The 16,303-nt window shown below is 36.2% G+C and overlaps 1 protein-coding gene across 4 annotated transcripts in view; it reads left to right on the top strand.

Annotated features, from left to right (window-relative positions):
• Window positions 1-16,303, top strand: part of LOC117934056 (ATP-dependent DNA helicase SRS2-like protein At4g25120) — a 67,013-nt gene that overhangs the window by 32,975 nt on the left and 17,735 nt on the right. For all 4 annotated transcript variants that reach the window (XR_004654415.1, XM_034855650.1, XM_034855651.1 and 1 more), the window contains exons 17-18: window positions 8,145-8,222; window positions 12,493-12,702. Coding sequence is in view for 3 of the 4 variants with exons in the window: in XM_034855650.1 (XP_034711541.1) it covers window positions 8,145-8,222; window positions 12,493-12,702 (288 nt within the window). In the remaining variant the exon portion in view is untranslated. The remainder of the gene's footprint in view (window positions 1-8,144; window positions 8,223-12,492; window positions 12,703-16,303) is intronic.

Raw genomic sequence — 16,303 nt, 5'->3', positions numbered from 1 at the left:
GTAATGCCTAAAGAAATGCCAAAATTAATGGAAGAGATTCATGGAAATGATGGATTTTCATATATTTGTCAAAATTGAGTACAATCTGACCTCTTTTGAAGATTCAAAACTCTTCCTCGATCCTAGCCCTCAAGGTTTAGCTCCTCATGGAGTGAATAGAGCAATCAACTTAGAAAATCCCCAAGAATAAAGAAGAAAAGGAAGAAGAAGATGATGCGCAGGAAGAAGAAACTTGGTAGAGGAAGAAGCCCCCCCTCTCTTCCTTCAGAACTGCCTTTTATATCGGAGGCCTGTAAAACTTTAGTATTGACTGCTTGGATGGTCCAGATTGAGCTTCAAAAACATCCTTGTTTGGAAGTAGTGCTGCTTCTAGCAGGTGTGAGCCTAAATTCCCTTGAGAAGATGGACTTTGCATCAGTCAGTCATTTGCTCCTATTTTCTCTTGTGCGAAAGGGGATCTGCTCAAGTGGATCTTTGTGGCTCAAATCCTCAGTCAGCTCAGGGGAGTCAAATCAAGCGCTTTGTGATTCTGCTAGACCTAATTCTGTTGCTCCATGCTTTGTCCCTTCAATTGTAAACTGCTTGTCCCCTGATGATTATGCTTGAGCAGATTTTCCTTCTTCTGATTCCTTTCTCCTCCATTTTACTTCCCAATCTTTGCCAACCCTAATCTCCAATTTCTGCAAATAACAAGATACCGAAATTCAAGAGAGGAGCCTGTTATGGAAGCTCTGATCGGTTACCAATAGGCTGTCTAAGGGAGGAGCCTCTTCTTCAGTTGATTTTGTTGGGGATCTTTCTACACTTCTCATTATTTATAGAAGTGCACGAAGTGATGGAAATATGCTCATACTGACTAAAAGGAATTGAGTACAGAAATTAGTGGTGAAGTTGACTACTCTCAACTCTTCACTTCACCTGTTGCTATGTCATGCATGGCTAGGTGACCTTAAATACTATCAAAATCAGCATTTTATCCCTTCATCAGGATATTGGCAAGTTGATTTTATACCAAGCAAAACTGCACCCCGCTGGTTTGGCTAGAGTGAGAAAGGAACTCCTGAAGGAGCTTGGATCAGGTGATTGCTTAAATTGATCCCATTTTTCTGAACTGGATAAAACCCAAAATAACCAATAAACCTGGTCCCATTGCTCTTAAATATAACATATATGATCTTGTGAAAGAGATGAACTCAAAGGATGGCAGCATCAGTTGCAAGTATTAGCATTGTCATGAAGTGTCTTTTCTTCTATTATTGAGCTTCTATGAGATTTTAAATTCTTGCTTGGTTAAGTTGTTATATTATTAGAAAAATAAAATGGAATTTCTTAGGGTTCTATTGTATTAGGATTTCCTTTTTTGTAGGGTTTGTTGTAGAAGAGAATTTGTCTTAAAGGTTTCTTATAGTCTAGAAAGATAAGAGCTCCTCATAGAGAATGAATCCTAGTCCAATAAGGAATTAAGTCTGAAGTTTCTATGTAGGTTTTAGTGGAATTATAGAGAGAGAAGTGAAAAAGAGTGAGAGTTGAGATGAATGACAAGTTTTGTAACTTTTCCATATTGTTGACACTGAATTTTTTTTTTTTTTTCTCACCTTGTAGGTAGTCATGTCATGCCAAACCATGTGACTCTTCTTTGTTTGTGTGGTTTGTGGTTGATTCTTTACTTGGATGTACAAGCAACATATGGACAATAATCATCACTGGCTTTACATGCAAGTGCCATTGCTGATGGTGAATTTCAATTGACAATTCTTGGTCTAAGTCTAAGTTGAATTTGTTATTTGTGAGGCTTTAATGTGTGGGAAAAGGACAAAAAAATGAAAATAGATGAAGAAGAGAGAAGAAAAAAGATAATGTTGCAAGAGAGAGAACAGGGTTCTCTCATGAGAAAGATGAAGAGAAGATGGAGTCTTGCCTTGCTACTTAGGATGTTCCCAATTTGAAATTTCCTGGTGATGAGTCTAGCCTTCTTGTTGGTGTGCCCATTTCAGAAGGTGTGGCGTCCCTTAGAGAAGCCTCTAACAAAAAACTTAAAGGTTTTTTTTTTCCATAGGGAACCACTTAGTAGCCCAGAGGAGCTTTGCGTCTTGGGTAGAGGTTCATCCCTAGATCCAAAACCTCCCAGTCTCCCGTTGGAAGGTTTTCAGGTTGAGGGCCTCACGCCGAGGAAGATGGTAAAGGTTCAATCGGTGTTGGAGAGTTTAAGGATCAGAATTGTCAAAGAAAGTGAAAAAGGTGTGGCGTTGGAGAATAGGAGTACTCTTTCTGCGTACATGGTCTATTTTAGAAGGAAGAGAAAACCTATTTGTCGAATCTAGGGGGAGGCTTAGGTTTGTTGTGGTTTTTGTTGGGCTTTTTTCTATTTACATGAAGATCATAAGTTGGAATACAAGAGGGTTGGGTTCTAAGAAGAAAAGGAAGATTGTCATAAGTTTTTTAAGTTATCAAAATCCAGATATTGTGATGCTTAAGGAAACAAAGAGAGAAATTTGGGATAGGAGGTTTGTGGGTAGTGTCTAGAAAGGAAGAAACAGAGAGTGGGCTTTTCTTCCTGCTTGTGAGGCTTTAGGGAGGATTGTGATCCTATGGGATTCAAATAAGTTAAAGTGTATAGAGAAGGTGTTAGGGTATTTCTCTGTATCTGTGAAGTTGAATTCTGGTGAAAAAGGTTTCTTTTGGTTAACTTTAGTGCATGGTCCGAATAAGCTTTTGTGGAGGAGGGATTTTTTTATGGAGCTACAAGACCTATATGGTCTTACGTTCCCAATGTGGTGTGTAGGTTAATGTAATAAGGAGGATCTTTGAGAAATTGGGTGCTTCTAGGTTAACACCGAACATGAGGTGTTTTGATGAGTTTATCAGGGAGAGTGGTTTGTTTGATCCCCCTCTTAGAAACGCGGCTTTTACTTGGTCAAATATGCAAGATGTTCCTATTTACAAGAGATTGGATAGATTTTTGTTTTCATTTGAGTGGGACCATTTTTTCTCTCAAAGTCTTCAAGTGGCACTTCCTAGATGGACCTCAAATCATAGCCCAATTTGTTTGGAAACTAATCCTTTAAAGTGGGGCCCGATTCCTTTTAGGTTTGAGAATATGTGGCTGCTCCATCTTGAGTTTAAGGACAATTTTAGTGCTTGGTGGCAAGAGTGTCCAGTTGAAGGTTAGGAAGGTCATAAGTTCATGAGGAAATTAAAGTTCGTAAATCAAAGTTGAAAGATTGGTATAAAGTGGCCTTTAGAGATTTAAGAGAGAGAAAAAATTCCTTTCTTTCAAACTTAGGTAGAATTGATCTAATTGAACAAGAAGGGAACTTGAATTAGTATTTGTTATAAAAACGAGCCTTAAGAAGAAGGGAGTTAGAGGAATTGTTGTTAAAGGAAGAGGTTCATTGGAGGCAAAAATCTAGGGTCAAGTGGATAAAAGAAGGGGATTTCAATTCTAAGTTCTTTCATATGGTGACCAATGGAAGGCAAAACAGGAAGTTCATTAAGTCATTGGTCTCTCTGAGGGCCGGGGGGGGGAGTTGACTCTAAGCAACATTGAAATTATTTTAGAGGAGATTGTAAATTTCTTTGGGAAGCTCTATTCCAAATCCAAAGGTGCTTCTGTTGAAGGTTTAGATTGGGTCCCCATTTCTGGAGAGAGTGCGGCTTGGCTAGATAGACCCTTTTCTGAAGAGGCAGTACGCTTGGCAGTTTTCCAATTGAATAAGGGAAAGGCCCCTGGTCCAGATGGGTTCACTATTGCAGTGTATCAAGAGTGCTAGGATGTGATCAAAGAGGATCTTATGACGGTGTTTCTAGGTTCCACACTAATGGGATAATAAATCAAAGTATAAATGCTACCTTTATTGCTTTGGTGCCCAAGAAAAGCCAAACCTTTAAAATATAGATTTTAGACCTATTAGCTCAGTTACAAGTTTATATAAGATAATTGCTAAGGTTTTATCAGGGCGTTTACACAAAGTCCTCTATGAAACAATCTTTGGCTCTTAAGGAGCCTTTGTTGAAGGAGACAAATTTTGGATGCTATGTTGATGGCCAATGAAATGGTGTATGAGAAAAGGAGGTTGAGGGAGGAAGGGGCGGTCTTCAAAATTGATTTTGAGAAGGCCTATGATCATGTGGATTGAGGTTTTTTTGACCATGTGTTAGAAAGGAGGGGATTTAGCCTAAAATGGAGATCTTGGATGAGGGGTTGTTTATCTTCAACAACTTTTTCAATCCTAGTTAACGGAAATGCAAAAGGTTGGTTAAGGCCACTAGAAGTTTGAGACAAGGAAAACTTTTTTATTTTTATTTATTTATTTATTTTACATTCGTAGCAGATGTTCTAAGCAGGATGATGATTAGAGCAGAGGAAACTAGGTTAATTGAGGGCTTCATTGTGGCAAGGGATAGGATTAGAGTGTTTTTACTACAGTTTGCAGATGACACTATTTTTTTCTCTAAAGTTTCTCCAGAACATAGTTTCATAAGGCTTAAAGCACACCAAGGCACAAAGTAGTCCTGGAGCCTGAAGTGCAAGGCGCACCTAAGGCGTGGGCTTTAGTGAAGTGAGGCACACCCTAATTTATATATATTTTCCTCTATTTTCCCTCTATTTTTCTCCTATTTTTCCTCATTTTCTTCGTCTTCTTCACTTCTCCATTGCACGACTGAGGCCAGGGCAAAATTTGGAAGACTTGTCGGGTTGAAAACAATCAGAAAAGGGACAGACTCCAAAATGGCATTGTTTTGGCCTGTCCTTTTTAAAATAAAAAGGGCCAAAATGACGTCGTTTTGACCCTTTTAAAAAGGTCAAAAACAACGTCGTTTTGACCCTTTTAAAAAAGTTAAAAAACGACGTCGTTTTGGACCCTGCTCTTTTAAAAGAACAGGGACCAAACGACGTCGTTTTGGTCCCAAAAAAGAAAAAAAGAAATTAAGGCTTCTCTTTGCCCTCTGCAACCCGATGCTGGAGAAGAAGAGAAGGAGAAGAAGAAGAAGAAGGAGAAGGAGAAGAAGGAGGTAGGGGATCGAGGCGCACCTGTGGATCGCGTCGTGTCTTGCCGAAAGCAAACACCTTGCACGCCTAAGTGGCGCCTTCGTGAAGGGGCGTCGCCCGCCTTCAGGCGAGGCGCCGAAGGGTGGCGTCGCGCCGCCCGAAGCCTAGGCGCGCCTTTCACAACTATGCTCTAAAACATCTTCAAAACCTCAAGCTAATCCTTTTGGATTTTGGGCAAGTATCGGGATTAAAAATCAATTTAGAAAAAAGCACCATATCAGGTATTAATAGAAACCAGGAGTTGTTGTCTATTTTGGTTTCGATCCTTGATTGCAGAGTGTCACAGTGGCCTTTGTCTTATTTAGGTCTTCCATTGGGAGGGAACCCAAAGACAATCGGCTTTTGGGATCTGGTGGTTGAGAGAATATCAAGGAGGTTGGATGGATTGAAAAAAAAACATTTTTGTCTTTGGGGGGAAGATTACTTTAATTCAGTCAAGTTTGTCTCACATCTCAAGCTACTTTCTCTCCCTCTTCAAAATCCTAGTGTCAATAGCCTCGAAGATTGATAAACTGCAAAGGGATTTCCTTTGGTCTGGGGTGGGGAAAGAGAAAAAAGATCATCTTATCAGGTGGGATGTTGTTTGTAGGCCAAAGGAGTTGGGAGGTTTAGGATTCGGGAAGACTTTGTTGAGAAATAATGCTCTCTTAGTGAAATGACTTTGGAGGTTCCTTAGGGAAAGGAGTGGTCTTTCGCATAAGGTTATTGTGAGTATTTATGGGACACATCCTTATGGATGGGATGCCAACATGGTGGTTAGATGGTCACACATATGTCCTTGGAAGACTATTGCTCAAGTTTTCCAGGGTTTTTCCCCATCTATCCGCTTAATGGTAGGTAATGGGGAGAGAATATGTTTTTGGGAAGATCCATGGTGGGGTAACCAACCTTTGTGTTCTCAATTCCTTGGTCTTTATAGAGTTATTTTTGTAAAAAACCTCACAGTCTTAGTTGTCTATGGCAATTCCTATCCACTCTTTTGGAATTTTAATTTTCGTCATAATCTCACTGATACGAAAATTGAACTCCTTCAGAAACTCACGTCCTTTCTTAGTTTAGTGCATTTTTCTCCTTCTATGGCAGATTCAAGAGTTTGGTCTTTGTCCTCATCAGACTTGTTTTCTGTTAAATTTTTTTTTCTTGGCCTTGTCAAATTTCTCAAACCCTGTCTTGTTCCTTCCTGGCCAAGTTTTTGTGGAGATCAAAAGCCCCTTCAAAGGTTAAGCCCTTGCTTGGTTAGTAGTACATGGGAATGTAAACACCAATGACAAGTTGCAGTTGAGAAGACCTTACAAATCCCTTTGTCCTTGGTACTGCATTCTATGCAAAAGAAATGGAGAATCGATCAACCACCTTTTTCTTCATTGCTCTTTAACTATTGGGCTTTGGCACAATGGTTTGGGGAATTCAATTAGAGGCAAGACACTTTGGCAAATCGTTTGCCTCACTTTGTTGTGGATTGTGTGGCAAGAGAGAAATGCTAGGATTTTTTAGGATAAGAAGAGATTGGAAGGGATGTTATGGGATTTACTTCACTCCTATTCCTCTCTATTGGCCTCTTGTACTGTTGCTTTTAGAGGAGTTCCTCTTAGTGTTTTACAACTCAACTGGACTGCGGGTTGTGATTCGAAAGTTTGACATAGTTAGGGTTTATCTTTGTATACAGTTTTCTATAGATGGGTGTATTCTCCTTTGATCAGTTTTTGTATTTTGTGGGAATGACTTCTCATCCTTCTCTTGTATCTTTACTTCTATTAATACATATTTTTTCATTTCTGATAAGGAAAAAAAGAAAAATGAGAAATGCTACAAAGTGAGATCAAATTTCGAGCCTGAGTAACTTGTTTACCTCAATGATTTTTTTATTTATTTTTTATTTCCTAGTCAATTGACCAAGTATTAAAACAGTTAATACTCATGGCAACAAAAAACTCAAGTACTTATTTGACAAGGCTCTTGGGTTCCAAGCACAGTTGGTAAATAGGTTAGATAGAGACTCTTTGGCAAGTTGCTTGCCTTACTTTGGTTTGGATAGTGTGGCAAGAGCGAAACAATAGGATATTTGAGGATAAGGGGAGATCGGAAGAGATGTTATGGGATTTGATTTTGTTCTATTCCTCTCTTTAGGCTTCTTGTTTTGCAGCTTTTAGAGGAGTTCCTTTAAATGTGTTACAACTCAACTGGAGTGAGGTTTGCGCTTCAAAAGTTTGAGTTTGTGGGGGTTTCTCTTTGTTTTTAGCTAATGTTGGGTGTTTTTTCTGTTGTTTAGATTGTGTAGGAAGGACCTCTCATCCTTCTAGTGGTTTCTTTTGTTTCTTTTTTCTTTTCTTTCTCCTGTATCTTTCCTTCTATTAATATATTTCTCTTCGTTTCTTATCAAAAAAAAAATAACTGTGTATACCTATTTATTATATGCTAATTTGAGTTCAGCTACTGAATTACTGTTATTTCCTGAATTATGTTATGCTTATGGTTTTCAGAATATGGATTATCATTCAAAGTGTTACCTGTAAAATGTGATTATTATTTATATCACTTTCTGGTTTTCAAAAAATTAATAATTTTAATGTAGTAGAATAGGGTTCCATTATGCACTGATTTTCCTTGTTTCTTAATCAAGTATTTTGATTTTTATTAGTTGGTTGTTATTGCCCATTTAAAAAAAATGTTGGTTGTTAGAACTAATTTTCAAATAAGAATTTGTCCTCTTAAGGGTTATGTAGATCAAAACTCTGTTGATGTTTCTCCTGATTTTCTTCTATCTTGTTCACATGCATCTTTTATTTTCCTATCTTGTTAAGTTTTGTATATTTGTTTTCTGACTGTCCACTTTTATTATCAATCAGCAAAATGCTGAATCTAGCTGCAACTTTGTCTTATGTGAGTGTTATTTTTTTCTGTGTTTATAAGCATGATGTGCTACTTAATTTTCTTTGCTTTTCTGGTGGACTGCAGTGAGTTGGCCCTGGTCTTTTGTTACTTTCTTTCATCTACAATATGATGACTCTCTTTTCAATGATTAAAATACCTTGATTTTGGTGCATTATACCTACATTAACATTTGTCATGTTCCAATACACATTTAAATTTGTAGAAATACCTACTTGAGCAGCGAGCAGTTGTTGATGTTGATGGAAGGAAATTGCTGAATGAAGACAATGACATTAGATCTGTAAGTTCGGAATTTTTGGACTGGTGCATTATGATAGCTTATGAATATGGCATTGTTCTTTTCCTGATTCTATGTTTCAGTCTGATAGTAAAGCCAGCTGACCCACTAGATTTTGATGATTCTCACATGCACTTTGACCTTGCTGCAAGCAATAACTGACATTTGGTGCCCTCCATAGCTTCATAGATGTTTCATTTTGTGTATTTTTCTTATGGTTTGTTAATGTTTACTATTTCAAAATTCTTGAAAAACAAGTGCAGAGGATGTGGAAAAAAGAGGTTGTATTCAATGGTTATTGGATATGTGTTGTGTACTATTGAGGATGTTGATGCTAATTAAGATCTTCTTGTGGTTTGTTTGTACCCAAGTTGCTGGAGCCTCAGTGGTAGCTACAGCATTGCTGATTTAGGAGTTCCACTTCAATATCTAGTCCTACTCCAACTAGCTTAAAGAAGGCTTTCTCCACATTGCCTCTATGTTTGTTAGCTTGTTAGCTTTGGTATAGATGTATTCAATTTTTGGCCCGAAGCTTCTTCCTCTTCATCTTTGCCTTAGTTTGTAAAAATTCTATTATAATTAGCAACCCTTTTCCTTAATAGAATGCTTTTAGTTCTGGCCTTTTTGTGATTTTTGAAACGTCTTTTGTTGTTTATTAAACTTCTTAGAGACTTGGATTCATTTGATCCAACAGCATAATACAAAACCATGATTTTGACTGATTCTCTTAGGCTATATGAGGTAAGAGCATGGTTTAAAGTCGTGGCATTGACCATTCATTGTGAAGGTTCAGAGATAGATTGTCATGGTATCTTAGGTCAATATTAGGCTATATACACAATACATTACTTAAAAAGTTCCAAAAAATCTAAGATGAAAAAATAATAATTCTAGAAAAATAAAGACAATCTTATGGACTCAATAAATTAGATAAAAATGTTTACCTTATTTGACGTTGTTTAAACAATTGTAAATACATGATTTCAGATTGGTCCATGATAATATTAAGAATTCAAAGCTCTTCTATTTCAAATATAGTTATTTTACTGAAAATGCATAATTTTGTAGTTAATCCATATTAAATGTAGTTCCAATAAGACCTTGGAATAGGGTGAGAATGGATGGGCTGATGTGTGTACAAAGTTGATGTAAAAAATACTAAACATTACCTAACTTGAACATGACTTGTTTAATGATCATGTCAAGATGATAGGAGTAGGACATGTTACTTATGGGTAACACAACATAAGACACGTAACTTGTTTGATAAATGGGTTGGGATGGACTATGTACAAATTGACTTGAAGAACACGTTAACATGATTTTAACCACCCATTAAACTGATCAACATTTCTAACTCGTTTAACTTATTTAAGATTTTAATTATATATCAATATTATTCTCAAAATACTGAATTGATTGTTTTTAGGTTTTTTTTTTTTTAATCCTAATTATGTTATTTAATTTTGAAGCATAAAATGTTTATAAGATGGAAGATAAAGTCAAACTTTAATTTTATAGTTATTTTATTTATAAGTAAAAAATGAAGTTTTATTTATTTTTAATTTTAATTTTTATAAATTTAAAATATAGACAATTAATTAATTTATATACGTTACACAGGCTGGATTGTATTCATGCCATTTTTAACTTGATTAACTAATGGTTGGAGAAGCCGAGTATCTAAACTTGAAATGACTTGTTCATTGAATGAGTTATAGAAGTTGACATAATTACATTCAATTGTTAATTTGCTTTTGTTTTTGAGTCATGTTGACATATCATATCAAATTTTTCATCTTTGCTTTAGAACTTCTTCATGCTTGGTACCATAGAGCAACTTGGTCATGATTTGTTTGATTCAATGTCACCTGTGACATCTGAACTTTTCAACTTCACTTGAGGTACCTAGATCAATGTGACATGACAAGAGTGTGAGTAGGGGATTCTTGTTGGATACTCCTAATTTGCTTCAGATAATGAACATTTTTATTTTTTATTTTTTATTTTTTTTCATTTTAACAAAGAGGAATAAAAAGTAAAAGGAGAGTTTTTTAATCAAGGATATGTTATTTTTTTGCTTCTAATTGATTTCTTACTATTTTTGTTTCTTTTTTTAATGTCATATTCAAATGCCATTCAATATCATTTTTTAGTTGAGTCTTAGTATCCTCCAATTTGAAATATGAAAGATCAGACTTCAAGACACACCCACACCAACACCTGATAAGTGTACTCAAACCCATGTAACATAGGTTGTTGCAATTAGAAAATCTTAGATGGGGTTTCATAATGATTTCAGCCATGGCCAAGTGTGATGTAAGAGTCACTCAAATTCTTAGCCTTTAACAAAGTGTGCATCCATATTGGATCTTCTATAGATTGTCTTTATAGGCGTTTTTTTGTTTTTTAGTTCCATGCAATTGAATCTAGAACCTCCTACATCCCTATCCTAATTGCTTGCCCTTCCATAGATGATTTTGAGGTAGTTAATGCATCTCTTGGTTCTTTTTCCCATAAATTTTTCTAGGTCAGCAAGCTGATGTTTGCACATTGAGTTTGGGGCTTTTTTTTTTCTGATAGGTAAATTTTTGTCCCCATTGGGATTTGAACCTGGAACCTCCCGCAAACCCAACCCTTTACCACTTCCTCTTTAGTCAGGGCTCAAGAACGAGTTTTGGACGCCTAATATTCTCCATAATGGCTTTACTTTATTTAACATTCCATCCTCACATTTTATTCAGCCAAATTGAGTTGGTTGGATGTCTGTTGCTTTGAGTTTGTTTATCTTTTCATTCTTCTTAGCTTCATTTGTGAATAGATATGTTGACTATGGTCTAGATTGGAGTTCAATGTCTACTTTTAAGATGATTTGTTTGGTTTCCATTGGAGGCTTGGGAAAGATGACTGAAACATTCCCTCATGTTCCTTTTTTCCCCCTGTTTCTCAGTCAAGCTCTGGGAGGTATTGGGTGGGGTTTGGTGATTATTTGTTTGTTACAAATTATACATACTAAACTTGAAGCAGCTTTGGTATTTTCGAGGGACCTTTGAAATTTAATACAATTGGAAGTATTAGAGAATTGACAAGTTGATGGACTGTAGAGTAGTTTCATTTTCTGATAGGTTAGTGATGCTTTCAAATAGTTGCTGATTACTTTGCTGGTTTCTTGTTAGATGTGCTATAAATTAGTTTGTTTTGATGAGGAATTATTATTGACATTTATGTCTTAACATTCTCTTGTTACTCAAAAGTTATGAAAATAGAAAAGTTGACATTTCTGTCTTAACATTCTCTTCCTACTCAAAGTTATGAAAATGGAAAAGTTGGCAACCACAATTTTTAACAAATGTAGGTCTGAAGTCGAATAACTCCTTCATGAAGGCAAAAAGAAAGAATGTTATTGCAATTATTTATAAGCCCATACCCATAGTGTTATGATTAGTAATATTGTTTTTTTGATAGGTAAAAGAGGATTAGTAATATGATTGACAGAAGAATATTCTATAGATTATAAATAAATTAATGAAGCAAAGCTGTTTGTAGAATGAAATGAAAAGGACTTTGTCAAACCTTTTGTGTAATCCTTTCCATGAGTAGAGAATTGTCTGTGAACTTTGTTTCTGATCAAAAAAAAAAAAAAAGAATTGTCTGTGATTTTCTTGTGGTTTAAAGCAGGGCGTCATTGTTTCCACAAAGTTTCAATTCACTTCATCATTGCCCAAATGTTTGGTGCATCCATCATTGATGCATGAAAAGTTGGAGAGGAGTAAAAAAAAAAAATTATACTTCAGTGCTGTGTAGATTGTTTAAACTCAACTCTGTCCAATGGCCTCACCAAAGCAAAAGAAATTAAGAAAAAACGTAAGAACGAAGCAAGAAGAAATAAGCTTTAGGGTTGATAAACCCTAAGACACCAGTAGGTGGTTGAAAGAAAGGCTATGTGGGCTGTCTTCTATTTTCAATTAGAGTTCCATCCAAAAACTGATGGCAAAGAATACATAAAATTACTCATCAATGCTGCACTATACAATTAAATCCTAGCCACTAAGATGTTGAAGTCCTAGCCATTCATTGCCTTATTTGAATAAAAGACTTAAAATAAACAAAAAGAGGCACCCTATGATGCACAATGAACCCTCAACATGTCCATTTCATTTTTTTGTGCAGATTTCATGCATTTTGGGTACTGCCATTTTTAGAGTTGATCCATATGTCCTCCTGCATCTTGGGTTCAATATTTGATTTTGGCATCTGCCTGCTCTACCTGCAGGTTCTACAGTATCTCCTGGATGATGTCTCTGATTTTTTATCAACGAAATTTACTGCAAGCAAAGAGGAGAGTGATGTTATTGTAAAAGAAGGCGGCTGTGGTCATGTACTAAAAGCTTTTATTGACTTCATATCTGAGAGGGAGAGAGAAAATTTTCGTTCTCGCAGACATGATAATGAAGAGTCTGTCACATTGACTACCATTCATCAGGTTTTCTTTTCCTTTGATTAAATAGCTGCTTGTTATTTTATTTCCATGGATTTTCCTATTTGTTGACAGATCCATACAGGCTGTACAGCCTATACACATTGATTTTCTGATTAATGGGGCTGATTTGTTTCCTAAATCAGTTTGATTCGATTCCAGTTGTATAGTGTAATATTCTTTAGTTGTAGTTTTCTTGTATAGCTTCAATTATATCCTGAAAATTTGCCTGTAATTTAGCTGATTTTTTGTATATATACACCTTGCATTCTAAGGAATGAATACAATAAAAATTCAGTCAGTTTAATTTTCCACATCATATCAGAGCCCTAAGCTTGTTCAGTATCGTTTTTGGCCTTGATTGCCATAAAAAGTATTGCGGCCTTCATTGCTGGCAGAAAAGTTTCTCAGCCTTATTGCTAGAGATGCTTCATCATTCTCTTTTGTTCAACCTGGTTTTTGATTAATTCCTCTACCCTCTCTGTTCAAAATGTCTGTAACCTTTGAAATGGCCCTTGGGACCAAAATCAAAGCTGATCTGTTCTCAACAGCCACCCAACATTCAGCCAGAGAATACCAGAACCTGCAAGCCTTGTTTAGGCTCAATGGTCGCAATTACTTAGTGTGGTCGCAACTTGTGAGGAGCTCTCTTAAGGGCAAAGGAAATTTAGGTCACCTAATAGGCTCTGTGCCCCATGAAGATGATCCTAGATTTGTTGCTTGGGATGTAGAGGATTCAATGATTATGTCTTGGTTTTTGAATTTAGTGTAATTGGAAGTTAGTGGGATGTGTATGTTCTTCATAACAGTGAGGGAGATTTGGGGGGTTGTTAGACAAACCTATTCCAAAATACAAGATGCTTCTCAGATTTATGAGATAAAGACCAAAATTACAGTCACCAAGCAAGGTAGTTTATCCATTATTGAGTACTTAAATATGATGAAAAGGTTGTGGCTTGAATTAGATTATTATCAGAACTTTAAGATGAAGTGCAACGCTGATGCAACAATGACACAAAAATTTTTTGAAAGAGAGGAATTTTGAATTTCTTCTTGGTTTTAATGTGGAATATGATAAGTAAGGGTCCAAGTTCTTGGTAGGGAATCACTGCCATCATTGAATGAGGTTTTCTCAATCATAAGAAGGAAAGAGAATTGTGATGCTTAATTCTCCAACCATGGAGGGATCAACTCTTGCCACTACAAAACCAAATTCTGGCCCATCTAATTCAGGAAGTAGAGCTACAATGGAAGGTGGAAAGAGTGATCAACCAAGGCCATTGAGCAATAAGGACAACCTTTAGTGTAATTATTGCAAAAAAACCAAGGGATACTAAGGATAATTGTTGGAAACTTCATGCGAAACCACAGTCCTTTGGTAGAAACAATGGCAATTGCAATGCTATAGCGACGTGCACAGGCCAACAATGCTTATTCTGAAGATTGTTCATACTAGGAGAATTGGAGCAGTAATTGTCTCTCTTTGACTCATCTTTCAGAGAAATTTCATTCAATAAAGCCGAGATTTCACTACTTCACTTTCATTTATGACATCCTTTGTTTTCTGTGTTAAAAACAATGTTCCCTTTGTTATTTAAGAGTATGGATGCTAATCATTTTCATTGTGGAGTGTATCAATTGGCCAAACACTATCGTGCTCCTTTTCCCTTGAGTAATATCTTCTACTTCTTTTACTTTAACTCACATGGATGTGTAGGGTGCTTGCATTCCTAATATTAATGGGGCTCGTTGGTTTGTTTCTCTTATTGATGATTGTTCTAGAATTACATGGATATTCCTTCTAAAAATAAATGTGATGTGAGTTTTGTGTTTCTAGTGTTTTAGAAAATGATTAGTACTCAATTTGGAGTTCGGATTAAAAGCATAAGTCTAGTAATAGAAGGGAGTATTTTAACCAAATCTTGTTGCCCTTTCTTCAAAAAGAAGGGATTGTCCATGAATCTTTTGATGTGATTTTTGTGTTTCCAGTGTTGCATAAATGATTAGTACTCAATTTGGAGTTTAGATTAAAAGCATACGATTGAAAATGGAAGAGAGTATTTTAACCAAATCTTGTCACTCTTTCTTAAAAAAGAAGGGATTGTCCACCAGTCTTGTTGTATTGACACCCCATAACAATATGGGGTTGCTGAAAGAAAAAACCGTCATCTCCTTGAAATAACTCGAGCCTTATTATTCTAGAAAGATTTTCCAAAGGATTTTGAGGGGAAGCAATTCTAATTGCAACACACTTAATCAATTGACTACCCCCTAGAACATTAGGCAACAAAACTCTGGTTGCTATTTTTTTTCTTTTTTATAGGTTTTTCCTTCAATTTCATGGTTTATGTCAAATTCCTCCAAAGATATTTGGTTGTCCTTGTTTTGTACATAGTCATGCCAATCATTGTAGTAAGTTGGATCCCTAGGCTCTTAAGTGTATTTTTGTTGACTATTTCCCAACTAAAAAGGGATATAAATGTTACCATCCAACCTTGAAATTTTTTTTTGTATCCATGGATGTCGCTTTTGCAAAAAATTAGACTTTCATTCCTACCCTTCATCTTCAGGGGGAGTTAGTACTCAAAGACAAAGGGGATTTATATTTGTTCCTTGATCTACCTACTTTTCAAGATACCAATAGCAACCTAGAACCCATAGTACCAAGTCCTTTAGTTGTTGTTCCCGTTGGTGGCCCTCCACCAATCGCCAATTCTCCTTCCAAAAAAAACCATCGACTTACCTCCTAGAAGTGAGGGAGAGAGGGTTGATGACACACTACCATCATGAGTTTATTAAAGAAGGAGATTGTTACCTTTTGATCTGATGCAAGCCCAATACTCCAAACCACCAACACGTATTGAAATTTACCCTTATTTTTCTCCACCATCTTCTAAGAAACAAAGTGACCACATTCAAAAAGTGCCTACCATTGATTTACTAGTCTTTGAGGATTTGTTTGTACCTATTGCTCTCGGGAAAGGAATCAGAAAATGTACCCAACATCCCATATCCAACATCATTTTCCTTTAATAACCCCATCATATTGAGGCTTTCTTTCCTAATTAAATCTTGAGAAAATCCCTCAAACAGGCCAAGAGGCACTTAGGAATGAGAATTGGAAGAAAGCTATGAATGAGGAGATGAGGGCTCTCGAGAAAAACCAAACTTGGGAGATTGTTGAGCTTCTTAAGAGAAAAAGGCCAATTGAGTGTAAATGGGTATTTACAATAACATAAAGGCTAACGGGACTTTGGAAAGGTATAAAGCTAGATTAGTAGCCAAGGGATATACTCAAACCTATGGAGCAGATTTCCTAGGGATCGACCTTCATCCTTGTAGTGAAAATGAGTACAATTGGTGTGTTATTATCTTTGGTAGCTAATCTTGGTTGGCCTTTGTAGTAGTTTGATGTTAAAAATGCTTTTCTGCACAGTGACTTAGAAGAAAGGTATATATGGAGGCTTCTCTAGGATTTGATAAAGCTTTTAAGAACAACAATATGTGTAGGTTAAAAAAAGTGTTATATGGGTTAAAGCAATCTCCTAGAGTGTGGTTTGGAGGATTTGCTAAAGTTGTGGTTGATATGAGATTTCAACAAAGCTAA

The sequence above is a fragment of the Vitis riparia genome, chromosome 16 (assembly GCF_004353265.1).
Source record: "Vitis riparia cultivar Riparia Gloire de Montpellier isolate 1030 chromosome 16, EGFV_Vit.rip_1.0, whole genome shotgun sequence".
NCBI lineage: Eukaryota > Viridiplantae > Streptophyta > Magnoliopsida > Vitales > Vitaceae > Vitis > Vitis riparia.
Note: the sequence above shows the minus strand (reverse complement) of the source record. Positions and strands in the feature narration are given on the sequence as shown.